We start from the raw sequence: 22155 nt of genomic DNA on the forward strand, positions 1-22155 counted from the left end.
AATAGATATGTAGGGGCTGTTTGAAAGACTTGAGAAGACCCTAAGCACACACTTTTAGTTGACTTTGAGGCTTTGTACAGCATGAATGAAAGCTAAGGCAGAGTTGTAAATTGCCTAGCTGAGCACTGAAGTTCTGGACCAAAAGAGACTGCTACAGAGGCCCTAAGAAAGCACTATGAGATTCCAGCATTGAAAGAAATCTGTCAAATCATTAGATGATTCTTAGGGTGAGTGTAGATGTCAGTGGCTACATACACCAAAAAATGTAGACTTCTACAGTTAGTTGTAAAATCACTAAACAAATAATAATGACAATACGCAACAACAACAATGAATCCTTGGGAGCAGAGTGAGGAGAATTTTGTTTCCAGAGTTGACACAGCATTTTAAATGTCCACTTCTCAACAAAAATTGTAAGATATACAAAGAAACAAGGATATACATCAATAAGAAAAGAGTAATCAACAGAAACTGTCCCTAACTTCTTAAACAACGTTAGACTTACTAGATAAGGACTTTATCTAAAGTCCAAAATTATCTATTTTGTAATTTGGAAAGTCAAATATGTTCAAAGAATAAAAGAGGCAGTGTCTACAAAGGTATGAGGAAGATTTCCCAACAAATAACGAAAACCAATAGAGATGAAATTAAAAAAACAAGCACTTAAAAATTTTAAACAAGTTGGGAGCTGGTGGCTCATACCTGTACTGTAATCCTAGCTTCTCAGGAGGCTGAGATTTGAAGGTTGTCAGTCAGTGTAGCAAAGTCCGTGAGACTCCAAGTAATAACAGAGCTGGAAGTGGAGCTGTGGCTCAAGTGGTAGAATGCTAGCCTTGAGCAAAAGGATCTCAGGGATAGCACCCAGGCACTGAACTAGCCTCAGGTCTAGCAAAATATTAAAATATGAAAATATTAAAAAAACAAACTGGAACATATCTTCCCAGCAATGAGGAGAGACCCACCAGGACAAAACTTATCCTGGCAACGTAGGATCCTACAGAGACAGTTCAAAGAAAAAAACCTGTTCAGATTAAGAGGGGATTTTTGCTAGATTCCAAATGGAGTCACCTGTGCTTGCCCTTTCAAAAGTAACTGAAAAGCAGGCACCAGTGCCTCCATGACTGTAATCCTAATCAGAAGGCTGAGATCTGAAGAATGTGGTTATAAAATTAAAATAAAACTTCAAGTACAGACTTACTACCATAAGCCTCTATAGAGGCCGACCCTCAAGAGGTATAAGCTTATCTGTCTTCTCTTGGTGATCAGAAAGTAACCAAAATGGATATCACCTCTTCTCTCATAAGAGCAGTCAGGGTTACTTCTTCAGAAGGGAAAATGAGAGTAGAGAGCCTTGGGAAAGAAATCAAGGCAAAGGCTTTTCTCCCTCTGAGTTTGTACATACTTCACCATGGTTGCCAGCAGCTGTACATGTCTGGACATCACATCATGCATGGCTCACTGCCCCTGGAAGGTTAGCACAATGAATTGACTGTATTCCAGAGGTGTGCTGGAAGTGACATCCAGGCAAAAGGGTTAAATAATGCATGAAGAGCTTGTTCAGGCCAAGTGGAGCCTTTGATTGGGTCTGAGGACAGCCCACAGGCTGTCGAATGATCCTGAAAGTTAAGTAGCTCTCTCCTAGAAACACTAGTCTCCTCCCTTGGGACCCCATCTATCTATCTAACACAAGCCCTGCTTATCTACTTTATCATTAGCTTTATCATTTACTTCTCAAAAAGTTAAAACTAGGTATGTAAAATAACTAAAAAAAAGCCTCACTAGAGGGTTTGAAGAGAGGATTTGAATAAGAAAAATGAGTAACTTTGAACACAAGTCTAATTGAGATTATATGTTTAGAATTTTAAAGAACAAAGGAAAATGAACAGAACTAGGACTTTCAGAAGTTCAGAGAGAATAAAGAAAGACAAGTTGAAGAAATAAGGATATCTCTGAGGAATAGCTGGTGTATAGCTCAGTGGCACAACACTGTACTTGTCCAGCATGCACAAACCCAGGGTTTAGTCCCTAGCACTAACAAAAGAAAAAGGAAAAACTTGATAAACTGAACAACTTGAACAAACTCAAAAGTACCATACATCATAATCAAAACTAAAGTCAGCCAGGTGTTGGTGGCTCATGCCTGCAATACTAGCTACTTAGGAGGCTGAGACCTGAAGATTGCCATTCAATGCCAGCCAGGGAAGGAAAATCTATGAGATTCTTTTAAAAAAATTTTTCTTGTCAAACTGATGTACAGAGAGGTTACAATTTCAAACGTTAGGCATTGGATACATTTCTTGTACTGGTTGTTATCTCCTCCCTAAATCCCCCCCTCCCTCTTCCCCCCCCCCATGAGTTGTTCAGTTCATTTACACCAAACAGTTTTGCAAGTAATGCTTTTGTAGTCGTTTGTCTTTTTTACCCTGTGTCTCTCGATTTTGGTATTCCCTTTCAGTTTCCTAGTTCTAATACCAGTATACACGGTTTCCAATGTACTCAGACAAGATACAGAGATAGTGCAGGTACACCACAGGAAGGGGATACACAAAGATCATCAATAATAGAAGCTATGGTTACACATAGCACGTTGAAAGTAGTTACAACAGTGATATAACAATCGTTTCCATAACATGGAGTTCATTTCACTTAGCAACATCTTATGTGTTCATAAGGGTATATATAGCTATTGGGCTCTTGTGATCCTCTGCTGTGACTTCCCTAAACCTGTGCTAATTATTCCCTATGAGGGAGACCATAGAGTCCATGTTTCTTTTGGGTCTGACTCACTTCACTTAGTATAATTTTTTCCAAGTCCTTCCATTTCCTTACGAATGGGGCAATGTCATTCTTTCTGATAGAGGCATAAAATTCCATTGTGTATATGTAAATTCAGAACACAATAAAGGACTATTTTGCAAACCTTTATGCCAACAAATTCGAGAACTTGAAAGAAATGGATAATTTCCTAGAAAAAATTGACATCCCCAGACTCAACCACGAAGATTTAAACCAGCATTGAAATAGAAACGGCAGTAAGTGATCTCCCATGCAAGAAAACCCCAGGTCCAGACGGATTCACATCAGAATTCTACAAGGCCTTCAAAACAGAATTCACACCAATATTTCTCAAACTCTTCAATGAAACTGAAAGAGAAAGTTCACTACAAGACACATTCTATGAAGCCAGTATAACCCTCATCCCAAAACCAGGCAGGGACTCATCACAGAAAGAGAACTATAGACCTGTTTCCCTGATGAACACAGATGCAAAAATTCTCAACAAAATTCTGGCCAATTGACTTCAACAGGTCATCAAAAAAATCATACACCACGATCAAACTGGATTCATCCCAAGGATGCAAAGTTGGTTCAATATACGCAAGTCAATTAATGTAATCCACCACATCAACCTGAGCAAGGTAAAGAACCACGTGGTTATCTCTGGATGCGGAAAAGGTGTTCGATAAAATCCAGCACCCATTAATGCTAAAAGCCCTGGAAAAACTGGGATTCCAGGGAACATTCCTGAATATAATCAAGGCAGTTTATGACAAACCAACAGCAATCATAATTCTAAATGGTGAGAAACTAAAGCCATTCCCTTTAAAATCAGGAGCAAGACAGGGATGCCCACTCTCTCCCCTTCTCTTCAACATAGTACTAGAATTCCTAGCCAGGGCAACTAGGCAAGAAGAAAATATAAAGGGGATCCAAACAGGAAAAGATGAAGTTAAACTTTCTCTCTTCACAGATGACATGATCCTATACCTAAAGAATCCCATAGACTCTACTCCCAAGCTACTAGAACTGATCCAAAACTTTGGCAAAGTTGCAGGATATAAAATAAACCCTCAAAAATCAATGGCCTTTCTATATGCTAATGATCCGAACGCTGAGGCTGAAATCAGGAAAGCAACTACTTTTGCAATAGCCTCAAAGAACATAAAATACTTAGGAATACCTTAACCAAAGAAGTGAAATACCTCTATGATAAGAACTTTAAAAACATGAAAAACGAAGTTAAGTCAGAACTAAGGAAATGGAAAAACCTCCCATGCTCCTGGATTGGGAGGATTAATATAATCAAAATGGCAATATTGCCAAAGGCTATCTACAAATTCAATGCAATACCCATTAATATCCCCAAACTCCTTTTTAATGAAATATAGGAAGCAATCCAGAAATTCATATGGAACAATAAAAGACCCAGAATAGCTAAAACAATCCTAAGCAGAAAGAACAGTGCTGGAGGAATTACAATACCAAACTTCAAGCTGTATTATAAAGCTATAGTAATAAAACCAGCTTGGTATTGGCACCGGAACAGGCCTAAAGACCAATGGAACTGAATTGAAGACCCAGAAATGAACCCACAGAACTACGCCTACTTAATCTTTGATAAAGGAGCTTTAAAAAAAAATTCTGGAAGAAAGATAGCCTCTTTAACGAATGGAGATTCTTTTTTTTTTTTTTTTTGGCCAGTCCTGGGCCTTGGACTCAGGATCTCATCCTGGCTTCTTTTTGCTCAAGGCTAGTACTCTGCCACTTGAGCCACAGCGCCACTTCTGGCCGTTTTCTATAGATGTGGTGCTGGAAAATCGAACCCAGGGCTTCATGTTTACAAGGCAAGCACTCTTGCCACTAGGCCATATTCCCAGCCCTCTATGAGATTCTTAACACCAATAAACTACTCAGAAAAAGCTGGAAGTGTCTCTGTGGCTCAAGTGGTAGAGTTCTAGCCTTGAGAAAAAGAATCTCAGGGACAGTGTGTAGGCCCTAAGTTCAAGCACTATGACAGGCAAAAAACAACACACAAAAAAACTGCTGCCACATGCCAAAAAGCTGAGAGCTTGAGGTCATGAATTCACCAAAACCAATTACAGCTTATTATCACAAACCACAGATTCTACAAAGCAGTAAGAGATTCTCTTTAAAAACGCATCCAAGCCAGGTGTCAGTGGCTCATGCCTGTAATCTGGAGGATCATAGTTTGAAGCTAGCTTGACCAGGAAAGTCTGTGAGATGTTTATCTCCAACTGACTACCAAAAAAACAGGAAGTGAAGGCAGGCCCCTTAGTTCATGTCTGTAACCCTAGCTACTCAGGAGGCTGAGATCTGAGGATCATAGTTCAAAGCCAGAACAGGCAGGAAAGTCTGTCAGACACTTATCTCCAATAAACTACTCAGAAAAAGCTAGAAATGGTCCTGTGGCTCAGGTGACAGAGTGCTGCCTTGAGCAAAAAAGAGCTCAGGGACAGTACCCAGTCCCTGAGTTCAAGTTGCATTTCTGGAACCCATACCCACACACAAAAGAACTGGTAAAATTAACTAAACAGGTACATTTAAAGCACAATATAAGTGTATTTTTTTGTTTATAAACTTAAATCCTATCTGGTTTGGTAGACAATTGCAAAAAGAAAAATGAATTCTATGATCATGTACATAGAAGGCATAATGATGTACTCCGTGACAAAAATAGTGTAAGGAAGAGTAATAGACTATATAGATCTTGTGAATTCGAAATATAAGTTAGAATGTTAATGTTAATTCCTCAGGATAGACACTAAGAAATTACTCAAATATTTACAGAAAAGAGAATCAGAATGGAACACTACAAAGTAGCTATTAAACACAAAGGAAGGCTATAACTGAGGAACAACTTTAATGGATAGTATAAATAAGTTTTAGCTAGTTTTTATATTAAAAGACTGAATCCTTTAATAATGGAATGGGATTAAAACATATAATATAAGCTATCCACAAGCACAAGCTTCAGGCACACAGACATTAAAAATAAAGGATGGACAAAGAAATAATGAAAACATCCAAAGGAGATCTGGAATAGCTTTTCTAGTATCAGTCAAAATAGATTTAAAGACAAAAATCATTAGTACGAAGAATATTCTTTGTTGGTGCCTAGGATCGAGCCCATAGCCTCACATATGCTTAAGCAAGTGCCCTGTGATGAACTATATACCCCTAGTCCCCAAGACAAACATTTTATGACCAAAGAGTCAAGCTAACAAGAAGATTTAACAGAATGAGGGAGGAGGTAACAAACAGTACAAGAAATGTACCCAAGGCCTAACATATGAAACTGTAACCTCTCTGTACATCACTTTGACAATAAATAGAAAAAAAAAGAAGATTTAACAGGGCTGGGAATATGGCCTAGTGGCAAGAGTGCTTGCCTCGTATACATGATGAAGCCCTGGGTTCAATTCCCCAGCACTAGATATATAGAAAAGGCCAGAGGTGGTGCTGTGGCTCAAGTGACAGAGTGCTGAATCTGAGCAAAAAGAAGGAAGGGACAGTGCTCAGGCCCTGAGTCCAAGGCCCAGGACTGGCCAAAAAAAAAGAAGATGATTTAACAAGTACAACAAGGGCTGGGGTATGGCTCAGTGGTAAGTGTATGTCTAGCATGCTTGAGGCCCTGGTTTTCAAATAACAGAAACTCCTACCTGTAATCCCAGGAAGCTGAGATCTGAAGAACACAGTTTAGAGCTAGCCTGTGCAGGAAAGTGCATGAGACTCCATCTCCAAAATAACTATAAAAAGTTGGAGGTGTGGCTCAAGTGGTAGACCACCAGATAAACAAGCTGAGCAAGTTCAAGGCCTGAGTTCAAACCCAAGTACTGGCAAAAAAGTAGTAATAAAGGGACAAACAGATAATACCATGACAACAGTTCAAGAACTCAAAATGCTATTCTCAGTAATAAAACAATTAGAAAGTCAACAAGGAACTAGAGATGTCATGTCTAAGGTTTACTTAACTGCCTCATAAAAAAAGGGTTTAAAGGGCTGGGAATATGGCCTAGTGGCAAGAGTGCTTGCCTCCTACACATGAAGCTCTCGGTTCAATTCCCCAGCACCACATATATGGAAAAATTGCCAGAAGGGGCGCTGTGGCTCAGGTAGCAGAGTGCTAGCCTTGAGCGGGAAGAAGCCAGGGACAGTGCTCAGGCCCTGAGACCAAGGCCCAGGACTGCCCCCCCCCAAAAAAAAAGGGTTTAAAGCAAACATAGTGAAAAATGATCATTATTAACTCTTAACTCTTGGTGGAAGAAAAAGCTACTATGGTATTGACCTAATTTTTTGTAATAAAATTTATCTTAAAAGGAAAAAATACATTGTATTCTTATGCTGGTAACCACATTAAGTTATTGTAGTAAAATAGTATATTCAAATATATTTCTGTTCATAGTAATTTTAAATACCTAAAAAGGCTAGTTCTTTTCACTTTTTGTTTTTATGGCAGCAGTGGGGTTTGAATGGAGGTCCTTCCTTTTGGTAGGCAAGCACATTTTAGCCATGCTCCTAGCCCTTTTTGCTTTTAGTTATTATTCAGATAGAGTCTCTTACATTTTACTCAGTCTTGAACAGAAATCCTCTTATCTATACTTCTTGCTTTGCTGACATTCTACGTGTACATGCCCAAATGCGATCTTGCTAAACTTCTTGCTCAGGCTGGTTTTGAACTGCAATCCTTCCAGCCATCTCTCCTGAGTAGCTGGGATTACAAGAGTGAGTCTCGGTGATAGTCTTGGCCATATGACTCACTTTCCACTAATGGATGTTAAAAAAGAGGTGAAACCCAGCAGAGATTGGTGACACATGCTTGTAATCCCAGTACTTTAGAAGTAGAGGCAGAATAATGAGTTTGAAGTCAACCAAGGCTACTGTAGGCAAGACAGTCTTAAAAAAAATCAAGATCTGAAGATTTAGCTAAAAGACACTTGCCTACTATGTGCAAAACCCTGGGTGCAAAAAAAGGGAAAAGTCTTTGGGGAGAGGAGGTACTAAGGAGGTCTGTTAGTTCCTTTTCTCTCTGCCCTTCCTAACTACAATCCACTCTGGAGATACAGTAGCTATCTGGGATGCTTGAGAAGTTTCTCTTAATTGAATGTAAACACTGTGCCTAACAGATATGCTTAATGCCTGCAAGGATATCATAAATAAGCTTTCTCATACATGGCCAACTGGAATGGATGTTGGTATGACCTTACTGGAAAACAATTTGGCAATGTTTATCATGAACTTTTGTGTATGTGTGCCAAAATTGGGGCTTGAACTCAGGGGTTTGGAATAGTCCCTTAGATGTACTGCTCAAGGCTGGAGCCCTACAACTTGAGACACAGTTTCATTTCAGGCTTTTTGATGGCTAATTGGAGATAAGTGTTTCACAGACTCTCCTGCTCTGGCTTTCTTCAAACCACAATTTTCCAAACAACAATTCTCAGATTTCAGTTTCCTGAGTAGGTAGAAGTACAGATGTGAGCCACTTCTGCCTGTTATTAACAACTTTAAAAACATTTACATTAGGGGCTGGGAATATGGCCTAGTGGCAAGAGTACTAGCCTCCCATACATGAAGCCCTGGGTTTGATTCCTCAGCACCACATATACAGAAAATGGCCAGAAGTGGCGCTGTGGCCCAAGTGGCAGAGTGTTAGCATTGAGCAAAGAGAAGCCAGGGACAGTGCTCAGGCCCTGAGTCCAAGCCCCAGGACTGGCAAAAACAACAACAACAAAAAACCATTTATATTAAACTGTTGGCAATGATGTATTATTGGATATAAGTCTAAATACTCTCCATGAAAAAACCTCCCATGCTCCTGGATTGGGAGGATTAATATAATCAAAATGGCAATATTGCCAAAGGCTATCTACAAATTCAATGCAATACCCATTAATATCCCAACACCATTCTTTAATGAAATAGAGGAAGCAATCCAGAAATTCATATGGAACAATAAAAGACCTAGAATAGCAGAACCAATCCTAAGCAGAAAAAACAGTGCTGGAGGAATTACAATACCCAACTTCAAGCTGTATTATAAAGCTATAGTAATAAAAACAGCTTGGTATTGGCACCGGAACAGGCCTGAAGACCAATGGAACAGAATTGAAGACCCAGAATTGAACCCACAGAACTACGCCTACTTAATCTTTGATAAAGGAGCTAAAACAATAGTATGGAAGAAAGATAGCCTCTTTAACAAGTGGTGCTGGCAAAACTGGCTCAACACATGCAACAAACTAAAACTAGATCCTTATATATCACCCTGCACCAAAATCAATTCCAAATGGATTAAAGACCTTGAAATCAAAACAGGCACCCTGAAAACACTAAAGGAAGGAGTAGGAGAAACACTTGGGCTCCTTGGCACAGGACAGAACTTCCTGAACAAAGACCCAGAAAGGCTACAAATCAAAGAAAGGTTGGACAAATGGGACTGCATCAAACTGCAGAGCTTCTGCACGGCAAAGGACATAGCTCGCAAGATAAACAGAAAGCCCACAGACTGGGAGAAGATCTTTACCGGACATTCAACAGACAAAGGCCTTCTCTAAAATATATGCAGAACTAAAAAAATTACCTTCTTCCAAAACAAAACCGCAAAGAACCAATAGCCCCCTCATCAAGTGGGCTAAAGACTTACAAAGAAACTTCTCTGATGAGGAAATGAGAATGGCCAAGAGACATATGAAAAAATGCTCTACATCACTGGCCATAAAGGAAATGCAAATCAAAACAACATTGAGATTCCATCTCACCCCAGCAAGAATGTCATATATCAAGAAAACTAATAATAACAACTGTTGGAGGGGATGTGGCCAAAAGGGAACCCTACTTCATTGTTGGTGGGAATGTAAACTGGTTCAGCCACTCTGGCAAGCAGTATGGAGATTCCTCAGAAGGCTCAATATAGAACTCCCCTATGACCCAGCAGCCCCACTTTTGGGTATCTATCCAAAAGCCCACAAACAAAATCATAGTAATGCCACCAGCACAACAATGTTCATCGCAGCACAATTTGTCATAGCTAGAATCTGGAACCAACCCAGATGCCCCTCCATAGACGAATGGATCAGGAAAATGTGGTACATATACACAATGGAATTTTATGCCTCTATCAGAAAGAATGACATTGTTCCATTTGTAAGGAAATGGAAGGACTTGGAAAATGTTATACTAAGTGAAGTGAGCCAGACCCAAAGAAACATGGCCTCCCTTATTGGGAATAATTAGTACAGGTTTAGGCAAGCCATAGCAGAGCATCACAAGGCCCAATAGCTATACCCTTATGAACACATAAGATGATGCCAAGTTAAATGAACTCCATGTTATGGAAACAATTGTTATATCAGAGTTGTAACTACTTTCAACGTCCTATGTGTATGTGTAGTTTCTATTATTGATGATGTTCTTGTATCACCTTCCTGTGGTTGTACCTACACTATCTCTGTAATCTTATCTGAGTATATTGGAAACCGTGTTTACTGGTATTGGAAGTAGGAAATTCAAAGGGAATACCAAATTTGAGAGACACAGGGTAAAAAAAGAGAAACAACTACAAAAGCAATACTTGCAAAACTGTTTGGTGTAAGTGAACTGAACACCTTGAGGGGGAGGGAAAGGGGGGGAGGGAGGGGGGCATGAGGGACAAGGTAACAAACAGTACAAGAAATGTATCCAATGCCTAACGTATGAAACTGTAACCACTCTGTACATCAGTTTGATAATAAAAATTTGAAAAATAAATAAATAAATAAATACTCTCCATGATATATTATTAAATAAGATGTAGTGATGTATAAAATTTCAGCTGAGTAAAACAAATGTAAAAAAATATATACATGCATTTGTTTATTTGCATAAACCATCTCTAAAAAGATAAAACTAGAAGTTGTAGTTTATTCCAAACAGAGCATTTTTATACTCACAGTTTTCAATGTTTATACTCATGTATTTAAACCCTTCTTTTTGTCAGTCATGGGACTTGAACTCTGGGTGCTAGTTCCTGACCTCTTCAGCTCAAGGCTAGTGCTCTACTACTTGAGCCACAGCTCCACTTCCAGTTGTCTGGTGGTTAATTGAAGATAAGAGTCTTATGGACCGTCCTGCCAGGGCTGGCTTCAAACTGTGATCCTCAGATCTCAGCCTCCTGAGTAGCCAGGATTACAGTTGTAAGCCACAAGTGCCTGGCTATTTTAGCCCTTTTTAAGATGCCATACACTAAATAAATTACAACACGTTCACATATAAGATGCTTACTTCATGAAAATTCCACAAAAGCTTACATTAAAAGAGAATTTAGAGCTGGGCTACAGAGGCTCATGCCTGTAATTAATCCTAGTTACTCAGAAGGCTGAGATGTGAGGACTGTGGTTTAAAGCCAGCTTCTGGCAAGAAAGTCCATGAAACTCAGCTCCGGTTTACCACCAAAAAGCCGAAAGAGGAGTTGTAGCTCAAGTGGAAGATCATTAGCTTTGAGCAAAAAAGCACAGAGCCGCCACCCAGGCCCTAGTTCAAGTCCTAGGACTGGCACCAAAAAAGGGGAGAATTGAAGTATATAATCCACTCAGTAGATATTATGTGTTTATTTAAAATATTGTTTACAAACCAAGACACAGGAATATACTGAAATCTGAGGATCATGGTTCAAAGCCAGCCGTGGCTTTGAGATTTTTTGGGGACTCTTTTTTTTTTTCTTTTTTGCCAGTCCTGGGCCTTGGACTCAGGGCCTGAGCCCTGTCCCTGGCTTCTTCCAGCTCAAGGCTAGCACTCTGCCACCTGAGCCACAGCGCCCCTTCTGGCCTTTTTCCATATATGTGGTGCTTGGGAATCAAACTGAGAGCTTCATGTGTAGGAGGCAAGTGCTCTTGCCACTAGGCCATATTCCCAGCCCTTTTGGAGACTCTTATCTTCAATCAACTACCAAAAAGGCCAGAAGTGTAGCTGTGGCTCAAGTGGTAGCCTTGAGCACAAAAACTGAGGAATTATGTCCAGACCCTGAGTTAAAGACTTATGACTGGCACGAAACATAAAAGGCCAGATAGATTTACTGATTTAAAGTTTTACAGTCAATGTTTAGTAAATATAGAGTATTTATCACAAGACAATGTATGGTATTAGCGACTTCACAGAGAGTGGGGAAAGAAGAGAGGCATATTAGAAGTTGATGAAAAGAAGCTAACACCAGGAAGGCCAAATAAGGCTAAGTGGGAACAGCAGGCCCTTTATTTCCTGGATACCATAGATCTCAACATTCTCTATAGAAGACTTTCAGTTTCTCACACCTCCCTGCGCACATGCCCTTTCAGAATGTGTCTCCAAGCTTCCCTATCAAGAGGAATAATCTATTAATCTATTTTCCCAGCCCTGAAATCAGGATATGGCCATGTAACTTGCTCTAGTCAATGGGACAAAAGCAAACATGATACACACAGAGGCTTGAAATATACTTGTATATTGAGACCTGTCCTCTCTTGCTACTGAATTTCAGCCCCTCTGCTGTGCTGTGAAAAAGATTAGGCTTGGAAAAGACTACATGGAAAAGTGTTCTATCAATCTAGGTCAGATCCCAGACAGCTGAAGGAGATCTTATACCATGCAGCCCCAGACAAGCTAGCTCACATGGAAATAACAGCTCAACCAACCTACAGAACCATGAAAAATGCTGTTTTAAGTCACTAAACTTCAGTTAAACAGCAATGACATACACTACAATGTAAAAATCACTCAGCCAATGAGTTGGAGAAAGTCACTTTATCCACTCTAAATTCCATGTTCACCTCAGTGATTATTCCTTCTTCACAGATGACTTCTCAATAGATGAGTTTTAAACCTTGCAGGACAATGGCATATGTAACAACAAAATTACCAGAAGGCTGGCATGATGACATCAAAAGGTTTTTGGAAGTCCTAGGATATACCCTTGATGAAATCTGCTCAAGGCCTTTGTTCTTTCATCTCAACTTGTAGAATATCAAAAAGCAACATGTTCAATTGCTCCTAGTTCTGATGAACTGATTACAAAATTGTGTATCACATGACATTTTAGCTCTAGCATATAATATATAAGCTAGACAAATGTTTGCCCTGCAGAATTTGAGGTTTAGAATACTGGATCACCTTTGGGACTCCATGGAGCATCATCTGAATTCTTCTTTTTCTTGGGTCGAGATTTCAAAGCAGGGTCATCATCATCAGACTCCAGGGAAGGGTAGACTATAGAGAAAAGAGAAATAGAATAAGATTTCATCCAAAAGAAGGGACAGAATAATATGTATTTCAGTTCTTTCAACTCCCATACAAGTATTTCCTTTATGTCATTCACACTCAAGCAGGAGTTCCTGAATGTATCACATACATTTATGACTATTCTCACTTTTGTACCCTTTCAAGCAAAAGTCTTACCCCTGCATTAACCTAATTTTTTTTACTTTTTCTGGAAGTATTGGGATTTGAACTCAGGGCCTAGTGTTTACTAGTCAGGTGTTCTATCAGAGACATGTCTTAAGTCTTGCTTTTCTCTGGTTATTTTTTTTCTGGATATTTTTGAGATACGGTTCACTTTCTGTCTGAGCCCATACATGGACCACATCTATTTTTTTAGGCTTCTTGTCATTGTACCCACCACATCCAGCTTCCCTCTTTTGAGATGAAGTCATTTATACTTTTCTTCCCGGGTTGCTCTGGAAAAGTGATTCTCCCAAGTAGCTAGGATTACAGGTATGAGCCACAAGTGCCCAGGTTGGATTCGATCATCCAACATCTATCTAGTGAGTGAGTTATTTGAGTGACCTTTCACAGTTCAGCTCTAGAATTCCTCCCTTTAAGAAGCCTTCCCTCATGTTCCTAATCTGAGTCAGACACCTGTAATAAAATACTAGTAAGTCAAATTTGGCAGCATAAAACCATGGTCAAGTACATTGGCTCAGGCCTGTAATCCCAGTTACTTAGAGAGATAGAGGACTGAAATCTGAGGCCAAACTAGGTAAAAAGTTAGTGAAACTCTATCTCAAAGAAAAAGCCAGGGCTGGGGATATAGCCTAGTGGCAAGAGTGCCTGCCTCGGATACACGAGGCCCTAGGTTCGATTCCCCAGCACCACATATACAGAAAACGGCCAGAAGCGGCGCTGTGGCTCAAGTGGCAGAGTGCTAGCCTTGAGCGGGAAGAAGCCAGGGACAGTGCTCAGGCCCTGAGTCCAAGGCCCAGGACTGGCCAAAAAAAAAAAAAAGAAAGAAAGAAAAAAAGAAAAAGCCAGGCATCATGGTTCATGTTTACAATGCAGTACATGGAACAGAAGGTAGGAGGATTACAGTTGAGGTCAGCCCCAGGTTAAAGCAAAACCCTATCTGAAAAATAAAGCAAAAAGAACTGGGTACATGGCTCAAGCATGACTCTCCAAGTTCAAGCCCCAAAACTTCCCCCTGAAAAAAAGAAAGTACCTATCATATACTATGACCAAATGGGATCTATCCTAGGAATCCAAGAACATATCAATATGAGAAAAATCAATATAATAGGTACTAGTAAAACAAAGGACAAAGGTGCCAAACAAAAGCAACATGTGATAGTGTAGAAGAAGCATTTGACAAAATAAAGATTAGAGAAACACTTTAAAAAATACAATGGCACTTACCATAATACAGGGCAATTATGAAACCCATATCATACTCAATAATAAAAGACTAAGAGCTTTCCTCTAAGATCAAGAATACACGACAAAGATATAGCTCAGTTGGTAGAATACTTGCTTAAGCTTGTACAAGGTCCTGTATTCAATAGCTAGTACCACCAAACAACAAAGGATATCTATTTTTACCACTGTCTCTAACACTGTACTGAAAGATCTAGCCAGAGCAACTGGACTAGAACAGAGGAGAATATATGCACATTGGAAAGAAAGAAGTAAAATTATCTCTATTCACAGATGATCTTAATCTGTATGCCCAAATACTAAAGAATGAATCCATGCCCCCAGAAACCAATTCAGCTAGTTATGCTACAACCAAATTGAAGAGTATCTCATCAATATACAAATACACAAAATAAACTGTTTCTATATATTAGCAATCAACAAAGAAAACACTTCCATTTAAAACAGTATCAAAAGAATATGAATAAACTTAAACACACAAACATAAGATAGGTATACTGAAAATTACTCAGTATTGTTAAAAGATTGAAAGACACCAATAGACTGAGAAACATTTCATGCTCATGGATTGTCTTAATATTCTTAAGATGACAATACCATACAACATACTCTATCAAAATGCTAATGGCCATTTCTGGTTTGTTGATGTTGTTGGGTTTGTTGTTGTTGTTGTTGTTTGCCAGTCCTGGGCCTTAGACTCAGGGCCTGAGCACTGTCCCTGGCTTCTTTTTGCTCAAGGCTACAGCACTTTGCCACTTGATCCACAGCGCCACTTCTGCCTATTTTCTATATATGTGGTGCTGGGGAATCAAACCCTGGGCTTCATGTATACCAGGCAAGCACTCTTGCCACTAGGACATATTCCCAGCCCTAATGGCCATTTCTGTAGAAATAGAAAAGTTGCTCCTAAAATTTGAATTAAATTGGAAGAGATTTTAATTGCTAAAAATATCTCAGTCTGTTTAAACTAGGCTGTTTATCAACTGAAATGTATTTCTCATAGTTTTAGATGCTGAGAAGGCCAAGATCAAGGCATCAACAGATTTCATGTCTGATAAGGACCAGTCTCCTTGTCATAAATCCATGGCCTCTTTCTCACTGTGCTTTCACATGGTAGAAAAGACAAGGGAGTTCTCTAGATATCTTTCATAAGGGCACCATGACCCAACAACCACTCTCCAAATACCATTACAATAGGGGTAATGTTTCAACATATGAATTTTGGAGGGATGCAATCATAGCAACAATCCTGAAAAAGAATAATAATGTTGGAGGATTCACATTTCCAGGTTATAAAATGTAGGCAAAACTACAGTAACAAAACATTATGGCAGGGCCTGGGAATGTGGCTTAGCAGTAGAGTGTTTACCTAGCATGCACGAAGCCCTGCGTTTAATTCCTCAGCACCACATAAACAGAAAAAGGCCAGAAGTGGCGCTGTGGCTCAAGTGGTAGACTGCTAGCCTTGAGCAAAGAAAAGCCAGGGACAGTGCTTAGGCCTTGAGTTCAAGCCCCAGGTCTGGCAAAAAAAAACAAAAAACATTATGGCACTGACATACATTCATTAACCAGAATCAAGAATTCAGAAAGAAATTAATCTATTTATAGGTAATTTTTAAAAAAAATTGGCCAGTCCTGGGGACTTGTACTCCGGGCCTGGCTTCTTTTTGTTCAAGGCTAGCACTCTACCACTTGAACCATAGCAACACTTCCGGCTTTTTCTGTTTATGTAGTGCTGAGGAGTTGAACCCAGGGCTTGGTGCATGCTAGGCAAGCACTCTACCACTAAGCCACATTCCCAGCCCCTAGGTAATTAAATTTTGACAAGATCATTTTGATGGGGAAAGAATGGTCTCTTTTAAATACAGAGAAAGAGAAAGAAATTCACTTAGTAATTTCAAATGAAATACTAACGATTATTCAAATAATTCAAATGATGACAGGGAATGGGTAAGAGAAACAAAAAGCAGAAGCAACAAGGAAGAAAATTTAAAACATGGTAAATATCATATATCATTCCAATACTAAAGAAAGCTGATTGTCTACATGATCAAAGTTAGATAATAATGGGGGAGGGGAATATTGGGGCTTGAACTCAAGGCCCTTGAACTTGCTAAGCAGGCGTTCTCTAGTATTTGAGTCATATTCTCAATAATCTTAAATCTGGATCACCTTTCAACAGACCTCCCAAATATATGAAAAGAAAACAAATAGGACTGAAAGGGGAAATGTGACTTACAAAAATTTGGTGGAATGACAGGTACCAGTGCTCATGCCAGTAATCTTAGCAATTTAGGAGGCTAAAATCTTAAGGATCGCAGTTCAAAACCAGCCCAGATAGTGCACAAAATTCTTATATCTAATAAAAAACTCAAAAAAATCCACAAATAGAGCTATGGCTCAAGGGTAGAACACTAGTTTTAAGCAGTTAAAACCCTTACAGATAGGGATCAGGTCATAAGTTCAAGTCTCAGGACTGGTACACACATATACAAAAATAAACTGGTGGAATGCAGCCACTGTGGTTAAGAATGAATTCAAAACATTAAGCTTCTGCTTTAGAAATGAAAATGAACAGTCCTTTAACTTACTATTTTAGACGAAGCATTTTCAAATGAGTTAAAATTCAAAAATAAAGAGAACAGTAGTGGGCTGGGAATATAGCCTAGTGGTAAAGCACTCACCTCATATACATGAAGCCCTGGGTTTGATTCCTCAGCACCACATATATAGGAAAAAGCTAGGGGCTGGGAATGTAGCCTAGTGGCAAGAGTGCTTGCCTCGTATACATGAAGCCCTAGGTTCGATTCCTTGGCTCCACATATAGAGAAAACAGCCAGAAGTGGCACTGTGACTCAAGTAGCAGAGTGCTAGCCTTGAGCAAAAAGAAGCCAGGGACAGTGCTCAGGCCCTGAGTTAAGGCCCAAGACGGGGGGGGGGGGGGGCGGGTGGGAAGGGGGGAAGAAGAAAGAAGGAAGAAGGAGAAAAGAAGAGGAAGAAGAAGAGGAAGAGGAAGAGGAAGAGGAAGAAGAAGAAGAAGAAGAAGAAGAAGAAGAAGAAGAAGAAGAAGAAGAAGAAGAAGAAGAAGAAGAAGAAGCAGCAGCAGCTGCTAGAAGTAGCTCTGTGACTCAAGTAGTAGAGTGCTAGCCTTGAGAAAAAAGAAGCCAGGGACAGTGCTCAGGCACTGAGTTCAAGCCCCAGGAATGGCAAAAAATAAATAGAGAGCAGTAAATAAATGCCAAACAATAGAGGGTGGGTATATTTTTTAAAACCTAGCTTTAAAAGTAATAGTGACCAATTAAAGTGGTCAAAACATGTCCAACACAATCTTAAAGAAATATCCACTCAAAATTATCAATTCTACTAACTAAATCATTTTATTAATGAATAGAAAAACATTAGTTAATACATACTATTCAATCTTAAAACTAGACTGAGAGACTCTTTATGAGACTAAAATTGCAGAGACTGACATACTAAGTGAATAGTGGCAGCAACCCCTTCATCATCAAGGTTAGGAGTACTAAAAGGAAAAGATGTCGTGGGCTGAATTGTCTTTCCCTAAAACTTTTATAGTTTAGCCCTAACCCCCAGGTACCTCGGAAAGTGAATGTGTTCACACACGGGCATTTCAAGAAGTAAGTTAAAACAAGGCTGTTAGGACATCCACTGTGATAAATGTAGGTGCCTTTACAAGAAGAGATTAGGACACACATGTCTGTGTGTACCAAGGATAATCCTGTGGAAAGTCAAAGAACAGGCCATTTGCAGGTCAAGTGGAGGTATCCTGACAAAAGACAGGAAATAAAAAGAGAAAGAGAGAGTGGGGAGAGGAGAGAGTGGGGGAGAGAGGGAGGGAGAGGGAGTGGGAAGGGGAGAGAGAGGGAGAGGAAGAGAGAGGGAGAGGGAGGGGGGGAGGGAGGGAGGGAGAGAGGGAGAGGGAGAGAGAGAGAGAGAGAGAGAGAGAGAGAGAGAGAGAGAGAGAGAGAGAGAGTGTGTGTGTGTGTGTGTGTGTTCTGGGGTTTAACTCAGGGCCTGGGGGCTGTCCCTAAGCTTTATTCAAGGTTAGCACTTTACCATATGAGTCACAGCACCACTTCCAGCTTTTTTGACCAGTTGGAAATGAGTTTCACAGACTTTCCTGCCCAGAGTAGGTAGCTTTGAATCATGATCCTCAGATCTTGGCCTCCTGAACAGGTAGGATTGCAGGTGTGAGCCACCAATGCCCCTGGCTGGTTTCTGTTGTTTAAGACATTCAAGTTTGTAGCATTTTGTTATGGCAACCCTCCCTAACACTTAGATCACCTATCTCAAGAACTCAAGACCTTTTCTTTGGGGGGGGGGGATGAGTCCTGGGGCTTGGACTCAAGTCCTGAGCACTGTCCCTGCCTTTTTTGCTCAAGGCTAACACTCTATCACCTGAGCCACAGTGCCACTTGTGGCTTTTTCTGTTTATGTGATGCTGAGGAATTGAACCTAGGAATTCATGCATGCAAGGCAAGCAGTCTACCGCTAAGCCATCTTCCCAGCCCAAGAACTCAAGATACTTAACTAGAAAACTAATAGAACTAATGCAGGAACCAATAAGGGGAAAAAAACTAGTTTCTTCCACATTAGAAATAACCAATTAGAAATATATGTGTGTATATGTGTGTGTGTGTATATATATACACACACAAATACACACTAAAAAGATGGCACATTTCAGTAGGAATCAAAATAAAATACTAAATGAACTGAAGAATAATAAGATAAATGGATATATCTCATTTGTTGGTAGAAAGAAAAAGTGGAAGGACACCAGTTCCTCATACCTATAATCCTAATCAGGAGGCTCTGATCTGAGGATCATGGTCCCAAACTGCTTGGGCAGACAAACCTGAGTCTTATCTCCCATTAACCACCAAAAAACTGGAAGTGGAGCTATTGCTTATGTCAGAGCACTAGTCATGAGAGAAAATGTTAAGTGACAGCACCTAGGCACTGAGAGATGAAGCCCCCTAACTAATATATAAATACACACATATAAAAAAGACAGAAAAAAGACAAAATAGTCTGTTTTTGTCACTGCTCATACTCAAAAGGTAAGAGATGGTGTACATGTTATTCTAGAAGTTGCACTAGTACGAAAGCAATATTTCTTAGCACAGTGGTAGATTTCTTCACAACCACAATGAAATCCTTAGCAATATGTGAAGATGGAAAGGAAAAAGAGTGCAAGCCTATCTGTATAAAATTAAGTATGGAATGGGGCTAAGAAAGCATATAAAGAAATTACAAGAACATTTTCCTCTGTGTTAAAATGAAATAGTAAAGCAGGACTAAGAGTACAGCTCAATGGTGGAGTACTTGCCTAGCCAGCCATGTGCAAGGCAATGAGAAAAAAAGGTGGGCCTCGGTGGCTCACACCTGTAATCCTAGCTACTTGGGAGGCTGAGACCTGAGGATTGCAGTTCAAAGCCAGCACATGTAGGAAACTCTGTGAGACCCCTATCTATAATTAACCACCAGAAAACTGGAAGTGGTGCTGTGGCTCAAGTGGTAGAATGCTAGCCTTGAGCTGAAGAGGTCAGAGACAGAGCCCAGACCCAGAGTTCAAGGCCTATGACCAAAAAGAAAAAAAAAGTTGATGAAAACCAGGTCATGTTTTAGATTTTAATTTGATGAAGCTGTCACCTTTTCTAGTAAATGCACTCAAAAATTTGCATCTGGAAGGGGATTGCCTAGGCTAAGAGTTTAAAGCTAGACAGGATTTGTTCTTTCCATAAAAATAATTTATACATATAAATCTTAATTTAAAAATCCTAAGAGAATTGACAAGCTTCTTCTGAAATTCATGTGGAATGGAAAAAGCTCATCAACTGTCTGTACAATCTGGAAAAATAAAAAGTAAGGCACTCTTTGTTAAGCTTCCTTTCCAGTATTGCTTGATAAAGAAGGAAGTTCTAAGAGGATTTCTTAAACCGGGTCCAGATGTCTTGGCTGGAAGTCAATGTGATTAGCTGATGAAGGTGAACTGGGTGGCCAGTGGAAGTTGGCATCTTCCTAATACCAATCACAGCTTAGCCCAGAGATGCTATATGTTTGCTGAACAACTGTGTTCTACAGAGGGAATTTGCTCCATTACAATCAGAGCCTATAGTAATTCAGCCATATGTGATACAGTATATAGACAGACTAATTCTTTTCTGGGTTTTTTTTTTGTCTGAAACTGAGACTCGAACTCTGTACCTGACACATTGACTCACTGGCTGGCACTCTACCAACTAAGCCATAACCTCCAACCTCAACAGAACTGATTTTTTAAGGAATAAAATAATATAAAAAATATCTAACTAAGAGCTTACCAGGAGGTAAGCAATGTCAGTAATATTTTATATACATTTACTTAATCCTCACAACAACCTATAGGCCCCCCACAGGGAGTTAACTTGTTTGCTCACAGTCATATAGCTAATAAGGCACAGATCTTGAACTAGAATAGAAAGACAGATCCACATATACTTAGCTTATGACAAAGGTGAACTTCAAACAAAGGGGATAAGGATAATCAAATGAAAAAATGATGCTGGGGTGAATACTCATGTGGAGAAAAAGTTTAGATTTTTACTTCCAATAATTCATAAAACTTAACTCCAGATAAAGAGCTAAATATTTATTTTGTATACAGGTTTTAGATAGGAAATATAAAAGGGACTTCTTAACTGAAACATAAGATACAAAATCTATGAAAATGGGCTAGGAATGTGGCTTAGTGGTAGAGTACTTGCCTGGGTTCAATTCCTGAGTACCACATAAACAGGAAAGGCCAGAAGTGGCGCTGTGGCTCAAGTGGTAGAGTGCTAGCATTGAGCAAAAGAAGCTCAGGGACAGTGCGCCCCAGCACTAAGTTCAAGCAGCAGGACAAGTTTTTTAAAAAAAGCCCAGAACTATAAAAATTACAAAGACTGGGTGCTAGTGGCTCATGACTATAACCCTAGCTATGGAGGTTCAAATGTAAGAGTACTAATCTTGAGCAATAAAAAGCTCAGAGCTAGCAACTAGGCCCTGAGTTCAAGCCCCAGTACAAACACAAAAATAATTATTAAAAATTGATGGCTAGGCTAGGAATGTGGCTTAGTGGTAGAGTACTGGACTAGCATGCATGAAGCCCTGGGTTCAATTCCTCACTACCACATAGACAGAAAAAGCCAGAAGTAGTGCTGTGGCTTCAAGTGTTAAGAGTGCTAGCCTTGAGCAGAAGCAGCTCGGGAAAAATGCCTAGGCCCTGAGTTCAAGCCCTATGACTCGCAAATAGTGGTGTAAATTTTGAAATGCTAATAAAATTACTTACATTACATAAACCAGCACTTTATACTATTGCATTCAAATCTTACCTTAAAAGGATTGAGTTTTTAGGACTCATTTTTTAGGCTTGAAAGTGCTTTGGTCAATGCAGTTGTCCATCAGTATCCAAGGGGAACTGCTTCCAGTACTCTTATCCCCCAACCAAAATTTGTGGATACTAAAGTCGCTCATATAAAAAGGTGCAATAATTTGCATATCACCTATACAGATGATCTTATATACTTGGAATCACCTCTAGATTGTATGCTATACCTAATACAAATAAATACTATGTTATATTATGGTTTCAGTTAGGAGAAAATAACAAGGAAAATGTCTGTACATGTTCAGTATAGATATAACATTTCCCAAATATGT

At 39.6% G+C, this 22155-nt stretch overlaps 1 protein-coding gene across 8 annotated transcripts in view; it reads right to left on the reverse strand.

The window, feature by feature from the left end:
* Phf8 (PHD finger protein 8) overlaps window positions 1-22155 on the reverse strand; it is a 120402-nt gene that overhangs the window by 13694 nt on the left and 84553 nt on the right. For all 8 annotated transcript variants that reach the window (XM_048335577.1, XM_048335575.1, XM_048335583.1 and 5 more), the window contains one exon: window positions 12919-13014. In XM_048335577.1, the coding sequence (XP_048191534.1) occupies window positions 12919-13014 (96 nt within the window). The remainder of the gene's footprint in view (window positions 1-12918; window positions 13015-22155) is intronic.

This window comes from Perognathus longimembris, chromosome 28 (genome assembly GCF_023159225.1).
Source record: "Perognathus longimembris pacificus isolate PPM17 chromosome 28, ASM2315922v1, whole genome shotgun sequence".
NCBI classification, from domain to species: domain Eukaryota; kingdom Metazoa; phylum Chordata; class Mammalia; order Rodentia; family Heteromyidae; genus Perognathus; species Perognathus longimembris.